We start from the raw sequence: 27,580 nt of genomic DNA on the forward strand, positions 1-27,580 counted from the left end.
AACCCTCCAGCTGGGATCCAATCAGTGACTAATATGCAATTGGTAGCTGTTTGATGCACATACGCAAATACCTTTACCAAATTTGCCACTGTGTCTAACGATGTAATAATTTGCAGAAACACACACTTCCTGCCATAAATTGGACACCAAGCTGCACACACAAATTGTCATGGAGCAGTGTCAGTAGAACTGAGAGCACATTGTGCTAAGTACTAACTTTTTCGCTATTTTAAGGGTCAGTCTGCTGATATCAGATGACCTGACTGGACAGCTTCAGAACAGACTGCAGTTTACTCAAAAGTCCACAGGGCATCCAGCATTTGAGAGGAAGTGTTTCCTCCAGTAGGTAGTCTAGTGGTGCACAACATGGCACCCTGGGCTAGATCCAATTTATCGATTAGTTCAATCGATACACCTTAGTGAGTAATGAGATGCCATGTTCGTCTCTCCATTGCTCCCACTTACCAGCTGGTGAAGCCTTGTGCACAGTACTTATATTGAAGCCCAGACTACAAAATTACTACTGTGCTGCGATTAAAATTACTACCAAACCAATAACTTACCCAGACGCTAATGAAAGATACTGGGGTCAATGATGTACAGTCCCTGGACCTACCAGCATTAAGGTAAACATCCTTTTCATATTTTGTATATTTTTTAATATTTTCTTGTGACACAGAAGGAAGTTATTGGGCCTTGAGTCCATGCCAGCTCTCAGAGCATTCCCATGGAACACTTTCCCCCACTTATATCCCTGTAACCTATTCCCTCTCACATGTCCATTAGCATATCCCAATTCTCCTACTACTCACCTACACCAGGACTAATTTACAGTCACCAATTAACCTTCCAATTAGCAGGTGTTTGGGATGTGGGAGGAAGTCAGAGTGCTGGGGGATCCTATGAGGTCAGAGGGAGAATCTGCAAACTCCAGACAGACAGCACTAGATGCCAGACTCAAATCAGATCACTGGAGCTGTGAGAGAGTTGCACTACCTGCAGTGCCACCATGCTGCCCAAATATAATGCTGGCAGTCCTTGTGTAACGTATCGATAAGCATGTATATGTGGTTTTCTTTGTATCTGTATTGTGATCTTACTGGACAGTAGAGTCAAGGGATATGCCTGCTTCTCAAATAAAGTAACAGTTTTGCAGACATACAGGTTTGCACTAAGATCTTAGCGGTGACATGCAAATAGTGGGCTAATTTCCAAATAAACCTCTAGATTTTTTGGATATATATTTGCTGTGTAGCAATGCATTCTGAGGCCATTACACTTAGTTCAATCCTTCTTCAGAGCACAACCTCCTCATCCCAGGAATCCATCAAATAAATTTCCAAGGAAAGCACAATGCGGACAACCCAAGTCAAGGCCCATCAGCTTCAATTTTCCCTCAAAGGAAAAGACTCTGAAATCAATCTAGCGAACCTTTGTCACGCCATCCGCAAGACATTTTTGAATAAAGAGACAAAGCTGCATATTGTGCTCACACCACAGTGCTGTACAATTTCAGCAAGATGTCCTAATTTTTGTGCTTCAATCCTCCCAACTTCACCCCTTAAAATAAAGCCTATATACCATTTGCCTTCTTAATGGCTTGCTATAATACTTGTAACCAATGCAATTCATCCAGATTCCTTTTTCCATGATGCATTATTTTCATTACCTTTGCAGCTTAGAAACCTCCTAAATGAATAAATCTGTAGCTCGTGATATTATTATGTCCTCCATATGCAAAATAGAAGTGACAGAATAGCTAAATGATGAACTGCAGTGCATAGAGTGCAATTGCAGTTTAATGATAGATTTGTGGTGCTGCAATATTCAATTCATACAGTCTGGTTGGCATTGATGGCCATGGGCCAAGAAATATCTTTGCATACTACTGGTCAAATGCTCTTATAGAGTCATGGAGCCATAGAATCATACAGCATAGAAACAAGCCATTCAGCCCAACTTGCCATGCTGACCAGTGGGAACCCATCCGTAATAATCCCATCTCCGAGCACTTGGCACATAGCCTTCTATTTGTAGGCCATTCAACTGCTCGTCTAGACACATCTTAAATGCTGTCAGCAACCCAGCTTCAACCACTTTTACAGGCAATGGCTTCCAGGTACTTCTCACTCTCTGAAGAAGGTCCCTCTCACATCCCCTCTAATTCTCTTCCCCCTTGCTCTAAACCCATGTTCTCTGGCTTTACCTACTTCCAATGAGCAGAAAAGTTTCCTGCAGTCTACCCTGTCTATACCCCTCATAATTTTATATACATCAATCATGTCTCCTCTTAACCTCATCTACTCCAGAGAGAACAGGCCTAGCTTCTCCAGTCTCTCCTCATAACTGAATTACTGCATCTCAGGCAACATCTGGGTGAATCTCTTCTGCACCGCCTCCAGTGTATCACATCCTTCCTATATCATAGTGACCAAAGCTGTATGCGGTACTCCAGCTGAAATCTGACCAATGTTTTATTAAGTTGAAGCATAGCTTCACTAATTCTGTATCCAATGCCCCGATTATAATATCCCAAGCCTTTCTAACCACATTATCTACCTGTGTTGCCACCTTCAAGGATCTAAGGACTTGTACTTCATTGTCCCCCTGTTCCTCAATACTTGATAGGACATTACCATCCACTGCAAGTTTTATTTTTCTTATGTGAACTGGCATTAACATCCACTTTCTTAAAAATGTTAATAAAAGCTCTGCATCAAAAGTGCCAGGACAATCTGCTACAAAAACCACTCCCTCTCATTGCTATATCAGGATTTTTAATTATATAACCTGGTCTGACATTGTTATGGTAATGTTCCACCATGTCAGATTCTTGCCTCCCTGTGTTGTTACAATCTGAAACAGAAACTGCATAGTAATCACCATGTCAGATCTGATCACCTAAAAAACTTAGATAAGTAACAAGACTTTCAGCTCATCCAACCTGCTCATTCCATTAACTGAATGCAATCTGATTCACCGTGGATTATATCCAACTGATTTAATTATCAGCAGAAAGGCCACGCTGCTGCCTCCTGATGATATAGACCCCAATCTCAAGTTCTCAAAAGAGTTGTCTCTTCTAAAGGCAAGGAAATTAAGGTTTTCATCCAAGTGTTTCTGTTAATGGAATTGTTCTACAACAAGGATGACATACTTGAATTATGTATGAGATTTTCTTCCAGGTTGCTAGTAAGTAGTAATTAGTGCCTAGGAACTAATTTCTGATAGAACTTCCACACCTCCAAATTTGGTATTGAGAACATACAATGGTCCAGATAAGGTAGTTAATGAAAATTTCATATTTCTTTGTAACATGGGAGGCTGTCGTTTGGCCCAACAAATACATGCCAGCACACAGAACAATCTCATGCCCCCATTAATTTTCCCTGCAATCTATTATCTTCACATTCCATTTGATTCTACAACTCAGCTCCACAATTTACATTGGCCAATTAATCTACCAGCCTGCAGGTCTTTGAGATCTGGGAGTTGGTTATGAAAAAGAGATAAGGTTGGTCCACAAGTTAAAGTCTTGAATTAGGGAAGAGTTGAACTCAATGGCATAAGAGAGGACCTGGCAAAAGTAGATTGGTAGCAGAGGTTTGCAGGTAAAACAACATCTGACAAGTGGGAGAATTTTAAAATAGAGTTAACAAGAGTTCAGGGCCAACATGTTCCAGTAAGGGTGAAAAGCAAAGATGGCTAGATTAGGGAACCTTGGATGACAAAGGATATTGAAGACTTGATCAGGAGAAAGAAGGAAACATATGGCAAGTTTAGGCAATTGGGATCAAGGGAGTCTCTTGAGAAAGATAAAATGTGTAGGAAACAACATAAGAACAAAATTTGGAGGGCAAAAAGGGGAAATGAAATATCCTTGGCAATTAAGGAGAATTCCAAGACAATCTATAAGTATATAAGATGCATGAGGGTAGCTAGGGAAGGAGTGGATCTCCTTAGAAAGGGAAGGGAAAGGTCCATCCTTGGAAGGGACCATCCTTAGGGATAATCTATGTATGGAGTCAGATGATGTGGGCAAGATCCTAAATGAATACTTCTCATCTGTATTCACCAAGGGTAAGGACATGAAATATATAGTGAATTCAGGAAGGGATGCATAGATAATCTGGAGCACACCTCCTTTAAACTTTCCCCCTCTTGTCTTAAAGCTATGCTGTCTAGTATTTGACATTTTCACCCCAGGAACAAATACTCTGACTATCTACCCTATGCATGACTCTCATAATTTTATGTGTATACTTCTATCAGGTCGCCCTTGGCCTCCGACGCTCCAAAGAGAACAATCCAAATTTGTCCAACTTCTTCTGTAGTTAATACTCTCCAATATAGGCAACATCCTGGTGAACCTCTTCTGCATCCTCTCCAAAGCTTCCACATCCTTCCTGTATTGTGGTAACTAGAATTGCAGAGTATAAGTGTGGCCTAACTAAAGTTTCATACAGCTGCAACATGGCTTTCCAACTTTTATTGGAAACCAATGAAGGCAAGCATGCTATAAGCTTTCTTTACCACCCTATCCATTTGTGTTGCCTCCATCAGTAGTTGATCAGGGATAGTCAGCATAGCTTTGTGTGAGGGAAATCCTGCTTCAATAGTTTGATCGAGTCTTTTGTGGTGTTAATTAAGAAGATTGATGAAGGCAAAGCAGTAGACATTATCCATATGAACTTTAATAATGCATAGGACAAGGTCCTGCATGGTAGGCTGGTCCAGAAGGGAAACAAAGTGAGCTGGTTGTGGATCCAAAATTGGCTTGGTGATAAGAGGCAGAGGGTGGTAGTGGAAGAATGTTTTTCTGATTGGGATCAGTGCTTGTTGTGATATATATTAGTAACTTGGATTAAACGTAGCAGATGTGATTAGTAAGCTTGTGGACGACACAAAAGTTGGTGGTGTTGTGGATGGCCAGGAAGGTTGTCTGAGACAACAGCAGGATATGCAGATCAGATAGAACGCTGGGCGGAGTGTTGCAGACATCTTCCATTGGAAAGTTGCATATGGAAAATCAAACAGGGATACAACACGTAAAGTAAATGGTGGTGTGCTTTGGAATGTTGATGAGCAGAGGGACCAAAGGATTCAAGTCCATCGTTCCCTGAAAGTGCAACAATAGGTAGATAAGACATTGAAAAAGGCATATGGCATGCTTGCTGTAAAAGGCTGGGATATTGAATATAAGAGATGAGATCATATGTTGCAACTTTACAAAACACTGGTTAGGTTACACTTGGAGTACTGTGTGCAGTTCTGGTCGCCACATTATAAGAAGGATATGGCTGCGCTGGGCAGATTGCAGAGGAGGTTCACCAGGATGTTCCCTGGATTGGAGAATTTTAGTTATAGGGAGAGATTGGATAGGCTGAGCTTGTTTCCCTGGAGTGAAGGAGGTTGAGGGTTGATCTGAAAGAGGTATGTAAAGTTAAAAGAGGTATAGATGGGGTAGATATTCAGAATCTTTTTCCCATGGTAGGGGTATCAAAAACAAGAGGGTATAGATTTAAGATGAGAGGATGGAATTTTAAAAGGGATTTGAGGGGAAAGTTGTTTACACAGAGAGCTGTTTACACAGAGAGTGTTTGATATTTGGAACTCACTACAAGAGGAGGTGGTGGAGTAAGATACAATAACTAAGTTTAAAAGACATTTAGACAGGCACTTAAAAAGGCAAAGCACAGAATACCACCCTGGTCCTGCCACATGGGATTAGTAAAGATGGGCAAAATGGTCAGCATGGATGTGGTGGGCCAAAGGGTCCATTTCTGTGCCTTACAACTGAATGACTCTATGACACCCAGGAATAAAAGGACAGCACCAGAGATCAGGATTGAACCCAGGTCGCTTCAGCTATGAGGCTGCGGCTCTACTAGCTGTGCCACTCTGCTGCCACACAATAAGTAATTATTCTGTCCATAGCCACATGTTTGAACTTCCTGGCTGAATTGTTTTTGAAATAGTTTTTGAGGCGGTTTTCACTGAGGAAGTCCAGAAATAATCAGAAGCAATTTTATTTTATATTTTCACATGAACAGAATGGAGTAATTTGCCATTGATCCTTGCTTTTCTATAAACAGTGATAAAAGACCAGAGGTGGACTGTGGCATCTGTTTGCCAATAGTGCGACTTTTCTGATATAAATTCAGTTCTGGGCAACACTTTTGGGAATAGGTACGTAGTGTTAGTAGCATTCCAATCACTTCAAGCAGCAGAAAACATATTTCAATAGAAACCTGAAGGGAACAGTTGTGACCTTTTATACATAATCATCTAAAACTTTTATTTTTAAGGATTCTCTGTTAACAGAATAGGTGCAAAATAAAACTGATTTTACGGTTTGAAATTTAGGTTGAAAAGTAAAGGTGAAATATTTGATCTATGGGATATTATTTCTTTATATGTCCTTTATACTGCTGTGATTTTGAAGGGCACTGCTGGCGTCCACACGGTCATAGAAAAGTACATCTCGGATATATGTGGTCCTGGTGTAAGCCTGGCATTGACTGAGTGACAGATGCTAGCTTATCTGTCACTTCACTCTATCCTTGGACTCCATTAGCAGAGTCAAAGGATGCTGGGAATCCCCAGTATTATCTGTTCATTCAACTTAGGAGTCTCGACCTATTTTTAAGATGTAGGAGATGTTCTTATTTTCCCTGTCAAAGTGGAACATTTTACACAGAGGTAATCCTCTAAATCTTTTATTTTTAAGGGGTCTCTGGTAAAGAAATAGCTGAAAAATATAACACTAATTCTATGGTCTGAAATTTAGGTTGAAAAATGAAAGTGAATGTGCTCACTGAGTATGCAAGTTTCCTAAAGTCTTCTAAATATGTTGTATTCTTTCTTCTTCATTAGTTTCAGATATCATCAGTGACTTTTAATGTTTAGTTCCTTGTTCTATAGTTAAAATCATTTATGTAAACAGGGGTAAAGATGGCCCTATCACTGAGCCTTGACGAACACTTCTTTCTATTTTTCTCTAATTTTGGACATATGGGCAGGCTGGGTACCATTATTGCAACCATAATATCAGGCACAAATTAACATAAAGCAGATGTGGCAGGAGCAGCTTGTCCCTGAAGACCAAACCAAGATGAAGTTGATGGTGCAATGGCGCTCAGGCAAGTAAACAGTGGAGTAAAAAGGAGACAAGAGAAGGCCAGGGGATTGGCTTAAATGGATGAAAAATAGTCCTGTCTGGGCACTTAAGAAAAAGAGATAATATTTCCCCTTTACGTCATCTCAATGTGCACTCCTTGCTGGAATACTCAAGTTGCCACTCTTCAAGTGTGATTTAGGTTTGATAGATTATTTGATGGTAGGGGTCAACCAGAGTTATGCCCTCACCAAATACCTATAGAAACCTATAGAAGCAAATTCCCATACATGGTCAATCAGAAAACCTTTGCAACTGTTTCAACTGCCTTATCCAAATGGTCGCCAAAACCTGAGAAGTTTGCAACAGTAGTTTGGGTGACATCCATGTTACTTTGTCCCTATATCGATAAGAAATTAATTGATTTAACATGCCAACCTTCCATGATTGTATAAGAGAACAAAATCACTGCATAGGGATATATGGACCATGCTCTATCAGCTATTTATGTATACTTAATATTTTCCAATTGCTTTGCTGCCAATATTAAAATATTATTAATCAGAAAATCACATCATAACTCTGGTACTTTATCACCATTTACAGAAAACAGGAATTACACATAAATAATGCACACATAATCGATATAGAACATTTTGATATGGCATATTTGAGCAGGACGTCCGAGAAAGAGAATATTATACAGAAAGTATTGGCAACAACTAAGATACTCTGTCAAGAAAAGAGAACAAGTCATTCTAAATCTAGATTTCACATGAACGTAGATACTGCATTTACAATATATGTGCACCAACCTGTCCGTCCTATGCCTTCTCCATTTCTACTGTGAGGCCAAATGCAAATTAGAAGAACAACACCTCATATTCCACTTGTGTAGCTTACAACCCAAGGGTATGAACAATGAATTTTCCAATTTCAGGTAACCCACACCCCCAGTGGTCTCCTAGCACACACACTCATCTGCCCACCAAGGTTTTGTTCTCCCTTTGTTTATCCCTCCCACCCCTCCTCTCTGAACCTTGTTCCATCTTGCCATCAACACCTCCCCCTCCCTGCCACCTGGTTGTTCCACCACCTACCAGCTTCTGCACCCCCCAACCTGGTTCCATCTACCTATCAGCCCCTCCCCATCTGGCTCCACCTCTCACCAACCAGGCTCTATCTCACCCCCCAGCTTTGTACTACTATATACTGACAACCTTTCCTCTTTCATCTCAGTCCTGATGCAGGGTCTCGACCACAAACGTCGACTTACACCTTTTGCTTCCACAGATGCTGCTTGACCTGCTGAATTCTTCCAGCATTCTGTTTGTGTTTCACGTGCACATGGTCAACCCTCGCTGAACACAATAATTACATTTGTTAAATAGTCAGAAAGGCTTCTGGACCATTTGTGTTTCACATGCACATGGTCAACCCTCGCTGAACATAATAATTACACTTGTTAAATAGTCAGAAAGGCTTCTGGACCATTTCTCTTTCAACAGATGTTCACTACCTATTGAGTTTTTTCAGCATTTTCTGCATCAGTTGTAGGGTTTGCCAGAAACTCCAAACATTTGCCTCCATTTTCTGATCCTACATCAGCCACAGCCTCCAGTTGAACCTATTTGCATCTTCTCTATCCTACTTAAGCTCAGTGTGACCTTCCAACCGAACACAGTTTCCATTGGAAAGAAGACATTGTTGATCACAGTCATTTTTATTCATTGATGGCATGCAGTTGTCAATGGAAAGTGCATCTCCAATTATTCTACACCTCCATCAATCAGTAGGACAACTGAAGGTCTTTTGCTTTCCTTTGAATCATCCCCAGAGTGCTTATGGTGAAGATACTTCCATAGTATTATTGGGAAGATGGTTTGAGGACTAAAGGATTTTGACATAGTAGCAAGTTAAAAAAAACAATGTATTTCCAAATCGTAGAGCAACTTGGAGGTGTTCCCATGTGCTGCTGTACTTGCCGTTCTAAGTGCTGGAGGTTCTTGGTTTGAAAGCAGCTGTCAAGTAATCTTGAAAAGTTGCTGCACTGCACCTTGTTATCAGAACACAATATAGCCATGTTGTGCCATTAGTGGAGAAAGTAATTGTTCAAGGTGGTGGATGGGCTGCTAATTATGCAAATAGCTCAGTGTTGCATGTTGAGTTTGTTAAGTGTTTCACCTATCCAGGGAGCCTCTTAACCTATGCCTTGTACATCATGAAAAGCTTTAGAGAATTAGGAGGTGAGTCATTTACAACAGAAAACTTAACTTTTGCACTGTACTTACAGACACATAATTTATGTAGCTGGTCTAGTTGTTTCTGGTCAATGGCGACAACATCCTCCCCCCAGGACATTGTCAGTAGAGTTTTTATTTGATGGTCAGATTATTGAATGTCAATGGAAAGTGAGTAGATTCTCTCTTAAAAATAGTCAATATCTGGCAGCTGTGTGGTACAAATTTTATTTTGGATTTATCAGCCCATGCCTGAATACTGCCTAGGTCTTGCTGTATTCAGGCATGGACTACTTCCTTATCTGAGGAACTACAATTAATCCTGAACACCACACAAATAAATTATCTCCATTCTTATGATGGAAGTAAGGTCATTATGAAACAGATGAAGACAGCTGAGACCCCACTACCACCCTGAAGAGTTCCTGCATGGTTATCCCACAAGATCTCGACTCTGGTTTTCAAGGGAAATGTTTGCTGCAGAGTAGGCACAGTGCCTCTTTAATAACATTGGCACATAATCAATCTGATTATTCTGAGTTATTGATAATAATGTAATATTTTGTCTTACCAATAAAAAGATTCCATTCTGTGTCCAAATCAGCCTGATTAGCCAGGCAGCCCTTCATTACGTTAAGACAGTAGTTGTTGCAAGGTTTCACAGTGGGGACTCCATGGCAGTAGGGACAATACATCATCTTCATTAAAGCACGGATGCACCCTAATGCTGGAATGACCTATTGAGTTTAAAGAAGAAGAAAATTAATTTCATTGCTATGAACATATATTTTGAGAGTGGTCAGGTTGTAGGAGCAGTATTAGGTAATTCAAGCCTGCTCCACTATTCATCACAATTATGGTTGATCATCCATTTCAGTACTCTGCTCCCAGCTTTTCCCTATTTCCCTTAATCCCTTCTTGAATATGTTTAATATGTTTCCATTGCATTTTGTGGTAGAGAATTCCACAGGTTCACCTTCATCTGGGTGAAGATATTTCTCCTGATCATGACTCTAAATGGCATATCCTGTATCTGGAGACTGTGATCCCTGGTTCTGGACTCTCCAGACACTGGGAGCATCATCTCGGTATCTAGTCTGTCTGGGCCTGTTAGCATGTTAAAGGTATCTATGAGATCCCTTCTCATTCTTTTATTCTCCAGTGAACATAAGCCTAACTCACCTAACTTGTCTATATCACATTGGAACCTCTTTGCAGCTCACGTCAAACTCACTGATATATATTGTGAATAGTTTAGGCCCAAATACTCTTTCGTCTGGCATTCCACTAGTCACTGTCTGCCATCTGGGAAAAAGACCAATTTATTCCTACTCTGTATTTTCAGTCTGTCAATCATTTCTCAATGTATTCCAGTATATTATCACCAATACCATGTCCTTTACTTTTCTACAGTAACCTCTTATGTAGGTCAATACATAATATTGACCTACATATCCTTAAAAATCTCCAGCATAATCCCTTGGTGACTTTATCCAATTCTATTAATGCTTTCCAAGTGTCCCAATGTTGCATCTTTTATTATAGATACTCGGATTTTCTCCATCAGTGACCTTAGGCTTACTGGTCTGTAATTCCCTCTTTTTTTCTCTCCTTCCTTTAGTCAAATTACATTCGCTACTCTCCATTGTTCAGGAAATACTCCAGAGCCTAAAGAATTTTGGAAGATCACCACCAATGCATCCATTCTTTTTAGGGCCACTTTCTTTAACTCTGGGATTATCAGACCCTCATGATTAGGTCTCATTTATTTCCCAAGCATCATTTCTTTACAAGTACTGATTTTCTCTCTCTCTCTCTTTCTCTCTCTCCCCCTCTCTACCTTTGGTCCCCTAACATATCTGAGAGATTACTTGTATGCCCCTTTGTGAAGACAGAAACGAGATTTATTTTTTACTGTTCTGCCATTTCTTTGATCCCAATTATAATTTCCCCCATTTCTGACAGTAGAGGACCTACATTTTGTTCACTTTTTATCCCACATACTTATAGAAGCAACTATAGTCAGTTTTTATGCTCTCTGCAAGCTTGCTCTCATATTTCATCTTCCCCCTCAATCAATCCTTATGCCCTAAATTGCTCCCAATCCTCAGTCCTGCTGCTTTTCCTAGCAATTTTAGACACTTCCTTTCTTGACCCAATGCTATCCCTAATTGTCCTTGGAAGCCGTGCATGAGCCCTCTTTCCTGACTTATTTTTTGTATCAGACAGAATTGAGAAATTGTTGTAATTTATGTACATACAGTATTCTTTAATGGAATAAGGAAGTTAAGAAATAATAGACAATAGTCCAGAGACTATATTTTTCAACGTGTCAATCTCTTATTTAAAACAAATACAAAAGGAAATTTCACCAAATTACGCTCCTCTGTTAAAGAAAATGGAAATCAACTCAGAAATTATTCATTATTTGAAGAAGGCTAGAAGAAGCGCACACATTGGGCTGAGAAACCTTGAGCTGTAAATACAATCAAAACATTCTTCTTTTTTACTGCGTGTTACAACCCCCCCCCCCCCCCCCCCCCCCCCACACACACACACACACACACACACACACACAGAGTTAGGGGTTATAACTATTTTCTATCTTAACAGCAAGCTTGATGCTGATTACAGGTAACAAGAAGACACCAAGATTAAATGGTTTGGATATAAAAACATACAATAAAATAATAAAGTCAAGCAAATGGTGTTTGTGGCACTTCTGTTAATGCTACTTTTGATGCTAAGTGAAAAATACAGTGGTTAAAGAATAAGATTATGAGGAAAGGCTGTATAATGGCATAGACTGGACTAAGTTTGCAACAAACCTCCCACCATACAAATATACCTTCGCTATCATTGTAACTCTATTCTTCTGTGTGCAAAGATAGATGGCACAAAGTTTGAGGCAACAACTCTCAACTTTCGTGACCTGAAACACTGCCTCTCTTTCAGATTGTACAGATGCTGCCTGAGTATTTCCAGCATTTTCTGTTTTTATTTTGGATTTCCCTCAACATTTACAGGTGTTTTTTGCTGTTATTTAATTCACTACCTCTTCTCTTCCAGGATTACCCACCTTCTCTCTCTGATAAGATTTCCATTTGTCTACATCACAATACACCTCAAGCCCTCCATTCCAGGAAACATCTTTAGGAATCTTTATCTTAATCATATCCTTCCTATAGCATGGCAACTAGAACTGCACATAATACTCCAAGTGCAGTCTCACCAACATCTTGGAAAGCTATAAGATGATGTTCTGACTTTTATACTCAATGCTCCAACCGATGTAGACAAGTGTGCCATAAGTCTTCTTCACCACCCTGTCTAAATGTGTGACCCCATCTACCATCCCTTTGCCCACTTTCCCAGTTGATAGAGATTATGTTGCATCCTTCTTCACAGTCCACTTTACAAGCAATTTTGGTGTCATCTGCAGACTTACTAATTTTGCTACCTACATTCTCATCCAAATTGTTAATATATATGACAAACACCAGGGGACACAGCACTGATCCCTGCAGCACACTACTGGTCACAGGCCTCCAATCTGAAAATAACACCACTACTCCCACCAACCCTCTGACTCCTATCACCAAGCCAATTTTGTATCCAATTGGCTGGCTCACCCTGAATCCCGTGTGATCAAATCTTCCAGACCAGCCTACAATGCAGGGCTTTGTCAAAGGCCTTGCTAAAATCCATGATGAAAACATCTGCCACCCCGCCGTCATCAATCTTCTTAGTCACCTCTTCAAAAAACTCAATTAAATCCATCAGACGTGATTTCCCACGCACAACACCATGCTGACTGTCCCTAATCAGTCCTAAACTTGACATTAGCTTTAGCTCAACTTTTGCTTTAAATGCATCCCCTCACTTTTCCAATCCAACCAAAGATTAAAGATAATTTCAAGATATCAGCTCATAGCATATCTTGAGATCCACGTTTAAGAGTGTAGTTTATCACACGGATGCTCTTGTCCTCTCTTTCCAGCAGCACTGAAGAACTCATCCCATGAGGAATAAGGTGCAATCACCATGATAGGGTTATTCTCTAGGACTCCTAATAGTCAGTGGGAGATAGGGTAACAGATTTGTAGGCAGATAATGGAAAGATATTGAGACCACAGGGTAGATGAAGTGGGTAGCTTGAATTTCCCCAATACTTACTGGGACTCCCTTAGTGTTAGAAGCTTAGGTGGGGCAGAATTTCTTAGGTGCATCCAGGAGGTATGTAGAGAGTCTAACCAGGGAAGGGGCCATACTCAACCTTGTATTAAGGAAATATACATCACCTGGCCAGGTGATTAGAGTTTCAATGGGAGAGCATTTTGGAACAGTGATCATATACTCTGTAAGTTTTAAGATAGTTATGGATAAGGATAAGAATGGACCTCAAGGAACATGCTAAATTGGGGAAAGGCTAATTACAATATTATTAGGCAAGAGCTGGGGAGAGTAGATTGTGAGCGGCTGTTATTGGATAAGTCCACATAAGGGAGTTGTTTAAAGGCCAGTTGGTCAGACTGTGAGGAAGAAAGACAAGGGTGGCAAGATTTGGGAACTTTGGCTCCCAAGAGATGTGGTAAATTTAGGAAGCATATGTAAGGTTTAGGAAGCTGAAATCGGACAGGGCCTTCAAGGAATACAACGGAAGCAGGAAATAACTTAAACAGGAAATTAAGGGGCTAAAAGTGTCCATGAAATGCCCTTGGTGAGTAGGAACAAGGAAAATCCCATGGCATTTTCTACTTACATTAAAAACAAGAGGGTAACTAGGGAAAGGGTAGAAAAACTCAAGGACAAAGGAGGGAATTTATGCCTGGAGCCAGAGGAAGTGAGCAAGGTAGTAAAAGAGTACTTTGCATCAGTATTCACCAAGGAGAAGGGCCTGGAGGATAGTGAGATCAGGGAAGGGCATGTTGATATCAAGAAAGAGATGTTGGGTCTCTCTTGAAGAATTAAGATGGACAGTTCCCCAGAGCCTGCTGGGATTTAACCCAGGTTATTGAGGGAGACAAGGGAGGAGATTGCTGGGGCCTTGACAGAGATCTTTGTATCCCCTATAACCACAGGCGAGGTCCTAGAAGACTAGAGAATAGCCAATACTGTCCCTTTGTTTAAGAAGGGCTATCGGGATAATCCATCAAACTATAGGCCGGTGAGCTTTACATTGGTGGCAGGGAAATTACTGGAGAAAATTCTTAGGGATAGGATTTATTTGCATTTGGAAAAGCATGGACTGATTTGGGTCACGTCTTATGAACCCGATTGAATTTTCTGAGGTGACGAAGATGATTGATGAGGGCAGGACAGTGGATGTTATCTACATGGACTTTAGAAAAGCATGAACCAGAAGATTAAGGCACATGGGACAAGGGTGACAGGTAGATTAGATCAAAATTGGCTTGGCCATAGAAGACAGGGGATAGTGGTGGATGGGGTGTTATTCTATCTGGAGATCTGTGACCAGTGGTGTACCGCAGAGAACAGTGCTGGGACCTCTTTTGTTTGTAATATAAATGATTTGGATGAAAATCTAGGTGGCTGATTAGTACGTTTGCAGATGACACACAAATTGGTGGAATTGGGGATACTGAGGAAGGCTGTCAAAGGATACAGCAGGATATAGATCAGCTGGAAATGTGGGCGGAGAAATGGCAGATGGAGTTTAATCCAGAAAAATGTGAGGTGTTGCAATTTGGGAGGTCAAGTGTCAGAGGAAAGTATACTGTAAATGACAGGATCCTGAGGAGCATTAATGTACAGAGGGATCCTGGGTGCAAGCCCATGGCTCCCAGAAAGTGGCAGCACAAGTAGATAAGGTAAAGAGGGTGTACCGCATGCTTGCCTTCATTGGTTGGGGCATGGTGTATAAAGGGAAGGGAGTTGTGCTGCAGCTGTATAAAACTTTAGTTAGGCCACATTTGGAGTATTGTATGCAGTTCTGATCACTGCATCACAGGAAGGATGTGGAGGTTTTGACAAGGATGCAGAACAGGTTTCCAGGATGTTGCCTATATTGGAGAGTATCAGTGATAAGGAGAGGTTGGACAAACTTGGATTGTTCTCTCTGGAGCATTGGAGCCCAAGGGGGTGACCTGATAGAAGTATATAAAATTATGAGAGGTATAGATAGGATGGATAGTCGGGAGTCCTTTTCCCAATGTCAAATACCAGAGGGCGTGGCTTGAAGGTGAGAGGAGAAAATTTAAAGGAGACTTTGGAGGCAAGTATTTTTACATAGAGTGTAATAAGTGCTTGAAGCGAGCTACCAGGTGGGATGAATAGTGGGATATAGACCATGTGCAGCCAGATGGGACGTTTAGTTTGGCATCATAGTTGGCACAGACCTGGAGGACTGAAGGACCTGGAGGACCTGTACTGCATAGTTCTATGACTCTATTTATCCTCTCAGAGATATCCAGATCTACAGATTCCCTTCATCCTTTGCCATATCCAGTACTTTACCAAAATATATTTTTGTTTCTCTTTGCAGGTTTCAAGGAATTCAAACTTCAACAGCTCTTGAATACTAACACTGCTTCAAATCATTCCTCCCCTTCACTTGCCTCTGATCCCACTTCCTTCTGTCAATTTTACTCTTCAAAGTGTTTTCATCATCACTTCTGTCCTTACCTCTCTGATTCCAAAAGATCAATCCTCAGCTTCATACCTGTACATTTCCATCTCAATGAATTTCAAGCCTGACATGATTGTTATTCTTCTGCAACCTTTGTGCCTCTCTCCTTTTGCCAGAAGTCTTCATCCCAAACTGTACACCTTTATCCCCATTTACAGAATTCCTGATCCAGTGCATCCCTCCCTTTGACTTCTTATTGTCTTTAGACCTATTCATCACAAGCTAGCAGTGTGATATTGATATTTTAATTCTTTCATTCTAATTATTCCATCCTATCCTCATCTGAATGTAACTCTGTTTACTATTGACCAAATTTTTGATGAAAGGTAATTGATCTGTTATTTTTCTTCCTTTCCATAGATACTGCTTGATCTGTTGGGAATCTCCCGCATTTCTGCTCTTACTCCAAGTTGAGGTATATTTGAGCTTTTATTCTGCCATATCTTGTCCTCGTACATCATCACAAAATCATCACACGTAATCTTGTGATGTAAACTCTGATTATCTTCAGGGCACCAGAAATTTAATATACATCCTTTTTTGTCTGATCTTAGGTGTAGAAAAGTAGTTTGCAGCCCACTAGATCCTCACAAAAAATTTGCAAGCAGAAATAAAGGAATGCAGTTACCTCCTGTTAGATTACTCTGTGGACTTTCAAAGCATCTAATATGCAGACCATTCTTTTTAAAGACCACAGTGGAACCAATGGTAAGAGCAGGGCCTTTTGGTAGTTTTCAGATTTATTAAGATCTCTCTTCTTTGTAGGTGGAAACCATTTGGGGTTCTCAAATGCCCCAGTCAATATCATTTTGATAAGCAGTTCTGAAGTTAGTCAATGAAGTTCTGGCAAACTGTAATCGAAAAGTAACTAAGACAACTCAACTGTCTACAAAGGATTTAATTCCTAATCCTTACCTCTCTTATTATAAATTTTGTGCACATTTCTGTTGCATACCTTCCCTCAATAGTTTTTACGTTATTTAAACCTGGAAGCCAATACTGGTAAGCTTGAAAACATTTATCAGATGCCCTGGAATGGCACAGATGCCCACTGCTTGAAATTTCTGTTGTGACCCTGTCCGAGGCCTCAGTTTCAACAGGCTGGCATCTGCACATTTTTGCAGCTGAACATGTGCCATGTAGTCCTCCTCTCCCAAGGCCAGATTATTCCTCCACGTCTCTTATTTATACCTGCGATCTGAAGATGGTCACAAATACTTCAACCTTCAAACTCGGGGCATTATCATCACTGTGGATGAAAATATTCATGGAGATATATATATATATATATATATATATATATATGTATATATATATATCATACACACACACACACACACACACATATATATATATATCTATCTATATATATCCATGAATAATTCATGGATATATTCTGTTTCTCTTTACACAGATGCTGCCTGAACAAATAATTACCAGCTGCACTGCAAAACCCCAGAATCAATGCCATGATTCAAATTCTTCGCCCTTATCTGTTATTTTCATTACTATTCATTTCAATGCTTCAAGGAACAAGAATCACAGTGAAAATTAATAGTGAAAGATCAAAGATGTCTTGGTGCTACTCATTATTAACTCAGTTGAAGCAGACATTTAAAGAAGGTCATGTTGAGCTTCTATTAAGGCTTCTAATATTGATTTAATTTCAGTGTGTGGAATATTCATTCATAGTTTCTTTCAACAGCTGGATTCATTTTCTAAGTTGTAGTTTGAAAAATACAAATAAATATCACTGTGCTACCATTATAAATTCACAATGGGAAGCCTAGTTAAATGGAAATTTGATTTTCAAATGAGCCAATTGAATCAATCGGAGAAATTAAATATTAAAAGGCTGCATTGCTGATAGCTCACCAGCGGGTACTCTGTGCATGGCTGTACCACTCAGACATCCACACTTCAGCACAACAGAAGCTAGGAACACACTGAAGTCAGATAGGTGCCTATCTGGCCCCTCTCTTGGCCTTTGGACTTACTGGTGAGTCCATGAGCTTTGTGTAAGTTGCTGAGCCAAGGGGACAAATATGGTCCATTGAGTCTGTTGCCTCTCAAAGCAATTCCATTCCCCTGTTTAATTCTCTGCAGCCTATTCACTCACATTCCCATTGACACCCCTGGTTCTTCCACCAGCAACCTACACATTTCAGTGGCCAACTAATGCAACAAACTACTCTATCTACTGCTGTGCGATTCATTTACAGCACAGTTTAGGTAAAGTCTTCTATTTATTTTTCTGAATTGCAATGTATGGTTACGTTTTAATTAACAGTAGTTTCATATATTTCTAATTAAGTTTATTATAAATGTAATCATTCTTAATTTTACTTAATTCTTTTCATAGCTGATAGCTGAGCTGGTGGAAGGCCATCAGGGCGATCTTTGGGCAGGGCCTTACTTTCCACCACTTGAGCCTCATCACTGCTTGTGAACTGTTGCACCTCTTGGAAGGGCCATAGCAGCAATGCTGGCAAAACCTTAACAGCCACACGGTGCAAAAATTTAATTCAGCTGTGTGGCTAATATAGACAGTGACTGTGAGGCAGGGGCCAGGAGCAGCACAATATGAACCAAGAACTATTAGTTATTGTTGGTGAGGCAAGTATGAGCACTTGTTTCAGCATCCTGAAACAAGGAAGTCAGTGAACTTCACTAAGCTCAAAGGAAATTAGAGACAAACTTCAGAGTGAGCACAGGGAACAATCCTTGCACCTGTAAGGGCAGGCCAGGGCACACACATTATTTGTCCCCAGACCTTATGAAGTGAGACTGACGAGCTATGTGCAATCGCCAGGCAGCAACTCTGAAACAAAGTGGCTTTAGTCTAAAAAAAATTCTGCGCATGAGAGCAGCAAAGTTTTTGAGTGGACCACATATACTTTACAGCAGTGATCTTTGCTCTCCTATATGCTTCTGAGACCTGATCACCAACAGCAAGCATCTCAGGCCACTGGGGAGATGCCATCACCAGTGTTTCTGCAAAATTCTCCAAATCCATAGCAAATGTTGATGTCTTCTCCACAGCCAACCTTCCCAGCCATAAAGCCCTAACTGCACTCAGTTGGCTTTTTCAGGCAGGCCATATCAATCATATGCCTGATCCCAAACTCCCAAAACAAACATTCTGTTCTGAGCTCTATAACAGGAATAGATTACCAGGTGGAGAGAGGAAGAGATCCAAGGTTGTTCTCAAAGCCTCCTTGAAAAATACAACATTCCTGCTGACTTCTGGGAACCCCTGGACCAAAACTGCTGGGAGTAGAGAAACAGCATTTGGGATGGCACTGAGGTCAAGTCTATGTCGAGCCACATTGGCTTCTTCAGTCACCTCAGAACCCACAGATCCATCCTCCATCCCAAGGGATGACCTGAAAAGAAGACACTACAAATTGTATATGAAGATATTGCAAATCCAAAGCCCTTTAGGTAATTAGGTGCAGAAACCCAACAGATCACACAGTTTCAAGCAGTAGGGTGTTGGGCAGCTGTGCCTTGAAGTGGAATCAATGATTGGCTGGCAATAAGAGCAGAAAAGAGTAATGGGTGGACTTTAAAGTGCAGGTGGCTCAGTAAATCTAAGCTCATTACCTCAAGAGGGAAAGAAAGATAAGGCAACCAAAGTAAGAGTTCCCTGGATACCAACAGATAAACAATAAGCTGAGGCAGATAAAGGAGGTTATAACACATGTCAGTTTGATAATATACATTAGAATCAGACAGAAATAAAGAAATCATAGAGGGGGAGAGGAAAAGGCATTAGGGCAGAGAGAGACAATATGAGAAACCACCAGCAGCTAACATAAAAGGGATCCTAAAATCTTTGATGGACATATCACTGTTAAGAGAAAGAGTGGGCTAATTAGGGATCTGTATTTACCAAGGAAGAGGAAGCTGTTAAAGTCTCTGTAAAATGGGAGGTGGTAGAGATAACAGAAGAGGTGAATACTAAGACAGAAGTAATGGAAACACTGGGCAATGTTCAAGGAGTGGACATCACCCAGTCCAGATAATAGGCATCTGTATTGTGGAGGGTCGTGGTTGTCATGTAACAGCATTGCCCTCTACCTGGTCGGATGACAGCACTGCCCCTACTTGGTCAGAAGACACACCACTGCCAATCAAGGTTTGGCTCTGCCCCACCCATCAGTGCACACCTGACTGGCACTGGGCCATTGGCCTTTTTAAATTACCTGGGCAGGACCCCTCAGCCCTCCAGCACTATAAAGAATGCCACATGTGCTCAGCTCGCTCTCTTTTGCCTGCCCCGAGGTATCACCTTGCTTCATCCCAGGCTGAGGAACTGTGGAACGGCGCTGGAGAAATCGTTGGTGAGGCGTGCATTGTTAATAGGGTTGGGAGCATTCTAGTTAGTATCCCTGGTAGCATAGAACCGTGCCTGCACTGAGTCAAGGGGTGGCGGGTATCATATTGTTTTTCCTTGATTGTCTGTACCCAGTTCGTTTTGTGTGTGTGTGTGTGTGTGTGTGTGTGTGTGTGTGTGTGTGTGTGTGTGTGTGTATTTTACCCCTATCGTGATTTTCCCACACTCACTATCAACTGTGTGTGTGTCTGTGTGTCATTCCCATTACCCTTTCCTTGCATTTGTCTTTTGTACATAAATCATTTATCTCTAAGACTATGTTCAGAGTCCTCGCCTTCTGAGACCCCGATTCTGTTTCACAACACTTGGCACTGAGCACAGGATCTCGAAGACCTTGGCTGAACACAGATGCAGGGAGGGATGTTCTGGAAAAGGTGCAAGAAAGCCAGTGCAGGCACCGAGGATAGGATTCCCGGGTGGACCAACGAGACCGAGGGATTTGGGAGCTTGGCTAGCATGCTGGCGGACCACAGCAAAACCAATGGACTGGGCCGAGCAGTTAGACACCCGTGGTGAGAAAATGGGGCATCATGTGGTCGCCCTCCTCCAGAGGTCGGGGTTTCCCAAGGCTAAGGGGAGTCAAAGGGGTGCCTTCTGGCTGTTTGTGTCCCTCTTGAGACACCAGGTCAGGATTACTGGCCAGGTACAAGATATGTGTCTCCATAAAGACAAGAAGATAGAGGTGCTCCAGCAGCACTGCTGTGTGCTGCAGGAGGCAGTCCAGGCTGCCCAGACCCGAGCCAATGACCTTGAGGCCAGTGGTAACGAGTAGCCTGCAGGCTGATCCAAATGCAGCAGGCGCAGGCAGCCTGCCGGTCTGGCTGGCAGCTGGACCCGCTCTAAATTTAAGCTCTGGTCCGGCGCAGCAACAAGCTGGATGCATGGCTGGGGGATGGGGATATATGGATGGATAATGACGAGGAGGGGGTGCCCCAAGAGCTTGGGTCCCAGCACACGCGCCCTCCCCCTTATCCACCAGAACCCCTGCATGCTCGACCCATCACCATGTGGTCCCAGGTCCGCCACAGAAGGGAGGGGAGTCAGGATGAGGCCCCCACAGGGGAAAGTGCCCGTGGTCCCTGTGAGACTATGGAGACCCGGGATTTCTCAGCCAAGGAGCTGACCCAGCCGGCGGATTGGTACCGCCAGCGGCCGGGCGAGACCTGGCTGCATGGCTGCTCCAACTGTGGGATGAGGGGGCCCCTAAAGTGAGCTTCTCTCACAAGGAAGCGAGCACCCGAAGAGCCTGTCCAACAGTAGAGTGTCAACAATTGCCCTATGGGCGCCACAGGAAGAGATCTGGGACGGCACTACCCTGTGGGATCAGGTAGTGACTGCTGTGAGGGTCCGGTACCTTACCCTTCTCGAGTGGGATTTATACGGGCGACTGCAATGGACCACAGTCAGTGAGGGCACCAGGGTCATTAGGGAGTGGGCGCTGGTGACTGGCATTTACGAGGGAGCCCGCGATCGTAACTTTTTAGAAAATACCTGGGTGACCAGCGCGCTAGCGGGATACCTGGTCACCACCGCGCGCCTCAATTTGAGGCCAGTGGTCCTGCCACTCATGGGACCGGCTAATGGGAAGACTGTGCAGGACGCCATCACCCTCCTGGAAGGGCTGGAGTACTTGCAGCGGGAGGCGCCCACCCAGGTCAGTAGGGCAAAGACGAGGGCTGGAGACACAACCCCTTGCTTTATGTGCAAACGGCTATCCTTGGACCTGCTGCGCGCAGGGGTGGACCACGCCAGCATAGATGGGATCCTGACCTCCGCCATTTACATGCTCTGGAAAGAGCTTTGAGGGGGGAAATCTGGCCAGGGGAAAACCCACAACCACCCTGGGATCAAGCCCAACACAGTGGGTGCCCCCAACCTCCGGACCACGCGGGCTGCCCCCGCCGACACTGCCTCTGCCTCTCCCCAACTTGAAACAGTCTCTCCCACCCTCAAGGCTGAGCTCCGGGACCTGCTGAGACAGGAAATGCCCCATCTCCACCAGCAGGAACCTTCACCCATGGGGTGGCATACCTCCACCCCCTCCCACAGGATGAAGGCCAGGGGTCCTGGCGCATTTGTTCCATCGCCATCTCCTGCCCGGGAGACCTGAGACCACATATACCCGTAGCTGTATATCGGGGAAGGGGGAACATACAGTGGTGGATGGCACTCGTCGACATGGGTGCCCAACACACCATCATCCCAGGCGACCCCGCCGGATGGAAAAGGACAGTGATGCAAATAGAGGGGTTAGGGGGTTCCCTTTTACCAGCGAGGGAAATCACGATCTGCATGGCCATCGGGAACCAACCTCCTCGACCCATAACAGTGTTGATAGTGGCTTTGCCTGAGTGCATTCTGGGAATCAATGTTTTAGAGGGATAGTCCCTCCATACTAACAGGGGCAAGCTTACGTTCAGGGTCGCAAGGGCTACAGTCAGGGGCAGTCAAACGGGAACCAGTTGTTGTCCCCCTTCCCTCCAAGGTCATCTGTAGCCGACAGTACAGAGTGCCAGGAGGACACCAAGATATCACTGAGGCTGTCCAAACCCTACTGCGGGAGGATGTCATTAGACCCGCAGCCTCTCCCTCCAACAGTCCCACCTGGCCCGTCCGCAAAAAGAATGGGACGTGGCGCATGACGACGGACTACAGACACCTCCACAAGTCTGCTCCCCCACCCCCCACTTCACTGCCGCCGTGCCCGACACAGTCACCTTAGTGGAGGACATTGCAGGGTGCCTGGACAAGCCTTGGCATGCAGTGGTGGATTTAGATATTCATAGCCCCACTAGCTGCCATAGTTTAATCTCCTGTAAGAAAGCCACATTCGTTTGGGGGACCCGAACAACGGGTTGCTTTTGAAGCAGCAAAGCAAGCTGTTGAACAAACACTGCCACTTGCTCCCCGCCAGGCAGGTGTCCCTTTTGAATTACAGGTCTCGGCCAGTGAGACGGTCGTTGAATGGAGCCTCTGGCAGAAGATCCAAGGGTGCAGAGTCGCTTATGAATTTGCCAGCATCACTAATAGAACCGACTGCTGGATTTGCGTGTGAACTCCAGCACACACTGATGAAGCACGCTTACACCGATCCTGCTGGATGACTTCCGGATGAACTGTTTACATAGACTTTTTGCTCCTGTGGGTTTTGGCATATCTGTTTGGGGGGGCTCGAATGGCAGTCCCCCACCACTCCCCTCACCACTATAGGACATCTCTTCATAACATCAGAAGACAGTCACTCCCCTTAGAGCAGGTACTTCTGGAGTCCAGGAAGTAGATAGAAGGGTGACTGTCGGGGGAGAGAAAAGGAAAAAGAAAACGAACAGGCAAATAGTACAGAGGACCCCGGAGGCTGTTCCCCTTAATAACATGTTTTCCGCTTTGGAAGCTGTTGAGGGGGACGACCTGCAGGGGCCTAGCAGCAGTAGCCAGGTCTCTGGCACTGGGACCAGTCCTGCTGCTCAGAAGGAAAGGGAGTAGAAGAGGAGGGCAGTAGTGATAAGGGACTCGATAGATAGGGAAACAGATAGGAGGTTCTGTGGCAGTGAGCATGAATCCCGGATAGTATGTTGCCTCCCAGGTGCCAGGATGTCTCTGATCGGGTCCACAGGATTCTTGAGAGGGAGGGAGAACAGCCAGAAATCGTGGTTCATGTTGGTACTAATGACATAGGTAGGAAGAGGCATGAGGTCCTGAAAAGTGAGTTTAGGGAGCTAGGCAGAAGGCTGAAGAACAGGACCTCAAGGGTAGCAATCTTGGGATTGCTGCCAGTGCCACGTGACAGTGAAGGTAGGAATAGGAGGAGAAGGCAAATAAATGCGTGGCTGAGAAGTTGGTGCAGGAGGGAAGGTTTTAGATTTTTCGATCATTGGAATCTCTTCGGGGAGGTGGGACCTGTACAAAGAGGACAGGTTACAACCTGAACCTGAGGGGGGCCAATATCCTTGCAGCCAGGTTGGCTAGGATGGTTCGGGAGGGTTGAAACTAGTTTGCAAGGGGGATGGGAATCGGAGGAGTAGGTCAGAGGAAGAAGGGGATGGGGAAAAGTCAGATCTAACAGGTAGAGAGGCTTTGAGGAAGGAGAAGCAGAGTACAGGCTATAAAAGTAGTAAGACGGATGGGCTAAAGTGCATTTACTTCAATGCAAGAAGCATCAGGAATAAGGGAGATGAACTGAGAGCTTGGATAAGTACATGGGACTGTGATATTGTGGCTATCACAGAGACATGGCTGACATCAGGACAGGAATGGATATTGAATATTCCTGGTTTTCAGTGTTTTAAAAGGGATAGGGAGGGGGGGAGAAGAGGAGGAGGGGTGGTGATACTGGTCAGGGATACTATTACAACTGCAGAAAGGGTGGATAATGTAGAAGGATCCTCTCTAGAGTCAATATGGGTGGAAGTTAGGAACAAGAAAGGAGCAGGTACTCTACTGGGAGTATTCTATAGGCCCCCCCGGTAGCAGTAGGGATACTGAGGAGCAGATTGGGAGGCAGATTTTGGAAAGATGCAAAAATAACAGGATTATTATAGTGGGAGACTTCAACTTCCCAAATATTGATTGGCACCTGCTTAGTGCCAAAGGTTTAGATGGGGCGGAGTTTGTTAAGTGTGTCCAGGACAGATTCCTGTCACAGTATGTTGACAGGCCGACTAGAGGAAATGCCATATTGGATCTAGTTTTAGGTAATGAGCCGGGTCAGGTACAGATCTATCGGTGGGTGAGCATTTGGGGGACAGCGACCACTGCTCCATAACATTTAGAATTGTCATGGATAGGGATAGGAGCAAAGAGGATGGGAAGATATTTAACTGGGGAAAGGCGAATTATGAGGCTATAAGGCGAGAAATTGAGAGTGTAAATTGGGATGACATTTTTGAAGGGAAATGTACTATGGAGATGTGGTTGATGTTCAGGGATCTCTTGCAGGATGTTAGGGATAAATTTGTCCTGGTGAGGCAGAGGAGGAATGGCAGGGTGAAGGAACCATGGGTGACAAGGGAGGTGGAAAAACTAGTTAGGAAGAAGAAGGCAGCATACATAAGGTGTAAGTGGCAAGGCTCAGACAGGGCTTGTTAGGAATATAGAGTAGCAAGGAGGGAACTTAAGAAGGGGCTGAGGAGAGTGAGAAGAGGACATGAAAAGGCTTTGGCGAGTAGGGTTAAGGAGAATCCCAAGGCTTTTTACACGTATGTGAAGAGCAGAAGGATAACGAGAGTAAAAGTAGGTCTGATTAAAGACAAAGGTGGGAAGCTGTGCCTGGAAGCTGTGGAAGTGGGTGAGGTTCTCAATGAATACTTCTCTTCAGTATTCACCAAGGAGAGTGGTCTTGATGATGCTGAGGACAGTGTTGGTAAGGGTAATATTTTAGAGTATGTAGATATCAAGAGAGAGGATGTGTTGGAGCTGTTAGAAAATATTAGGACAGATAAGTCCCCAGGGCCTGACATAATATTCCCCAGGCTGCTTGGTGAGGCGAGGGAGGAGATTGCTGAACCGTTGGCTAGGATCTTTGAGTCCTCGTTGTCCACGGGGATGGTACTGGAGGATTGGAGGGTGGTGAATGTTGTCCCCTTATTCAAAAAAGGTAGTAGGGATAGTCCAGGGAATTACAGACCAGTGAGCCTTACGTCTGTGGTGGGTAAGCTGCTAGAAAGGATTCTAAGAGATAGGATCTATGAGCATTTAGAGAATCATGGACTGATTAGGGACAGCCAGCATGGCTTTGTGAAGGGAAGATCTTGCCTCACTAGCCTGATAGGGTTTTTTGAGGAGGTGACCAGGAAGATTGATGAGGGTAGTGCAGTGGATGTGGTCTACATGGATTTTAGTAAGGTGTTTGACAAGGTTCCGCATGGTAGGCTTCTTCAGAAGGTCAGAGGGCAAGGTATCCAGGGAGGCTTGGCTGTGTGGATTCAGAATTGGCTTGCCTGTAGAAAGCAGAGGGTTGTGGTGGAGGGAGTGCATTCGGATTGGAGGGCTGTGACTGGTGGTGCCCCACAGGGATCGGTTCTGGGAGCTCTACTTTTTGTGATATTTATTAATGACTTAGATGAGGGGGTGGAAGAGTGGATTAGTAAGTTTGCAGATGACACAAAGATCGGTGGTGCTGTGGATAGTGTGGAGGGCTGTCGAAGCTTACAGAGGGATATTGATAGGATGCAGAGCTGGGCTGACAAGTAGCAGATGGAGTTCAATCCGGAGAAGTGTGAGGTTGTACACTTTGGAAGGACAAACTCCAAGGCAGAATACAAGGTAAATGGCAGGATTCTGGGCAGTGCAGAGGAGCAGAGGGATCTGGGGGTTCATATCCACAGATCACTGAAAGTTGCCACACAAGTGGATAGGGTAGTTAAGAAAGTTTATGGGATGTTAGCTTTCATAAGTCGTGGGATCGAGTTTAAGAGCCACGAAGTAATGATGCAGCTTTACAAAACTCTGGTTAGACCACACTTGGAGTACTGTGTCCAGTTCTGGTTGCCTCATTATAGGAAGGATGTGGAGGCATTGGAAAGGGTGCAGAGGAGATTTACCAGGATGCTGCCTGGTTTAGAGAGTATGCATTGTGAGGAGAGACTAAAGGAGCTAGGGCTTTACTCATTGGAGAGGAGGATGAGGTATACAACATATTAAGAGGAATAGAGTGGACAGCCAGCGCCTCTTTCCCAGGGCACCAATGCTCAATACAAGAGGGCATGGCTTTAAGGTAATGGGGAGGAAGTTCAAGGGAGACGTCAGAGGGAGGTTTTTTCACCCAGAGAGTGGTTGGTGCATGGAATGCGCTGCCTGGGATGGTGGTGGAGGCTGATATGTTGGTCAAGTTCAAGACATTGTTAGATAAGCATATGGAGGAATTTAAAATAGAGGGATATGTGGGAGGAAGGGGTTAGATAGTCTTAGGAGTGGTTTGAAGGTCGGCACAACATTGTGGACAGAAGGGCCTGCATTGTGTTGTATTGTTCTATGGTTCTATGGTGTTTCAGGAACTGGTATTTCACTCCCTATAATTTGACCTCCACCTGAGTCCTGACTCTCAGGGTCATTCCACAGCCGGTGAGCAAGCCTAAGGAATGCTGGTGCAGGCTCCCAAATGAGCATGGTCCCACCCTTTCAGTTGGCCACAGTGACTGCGAGCAAATCTGATATCCGGGTGCCTCAATGACCACTGC

At 43.6% G+C, this 27,580-nt stretch overlaps 1 protein-coding gene across 1 annotated transcript in view; it reads right to left on the minus strand.

Moving 5' to 3' along the window:
- Positions 1-27,580, minus strand: part of LOC127575957 (glypican-6-like) — a 785,436-nt gene that overhangs the window by 189,056 nt on the left and 568,800 nt on the right. The window contains 1 exon segment of the mRNA XM_052026233.1: positions 9,929-10,094. Coding sequence (XP_051882193.1) covers positions 9,929-10,094 — 166 coding nt within the window.

This window comes from Pristis pectinata, chromosome 11 (genome assembly GCF_009764475.1).
Source record: "Pristis pectinata isolate sPriPec2 chromosome 11, sPriPec2.1.pri, whole genome shotgun sequence".
NCBI lineage: Eukaryota > Metazoa > Chordata > Chondrichthyes > Rhinopristiformes > Pristidae > Pristis > Pristis pectinata.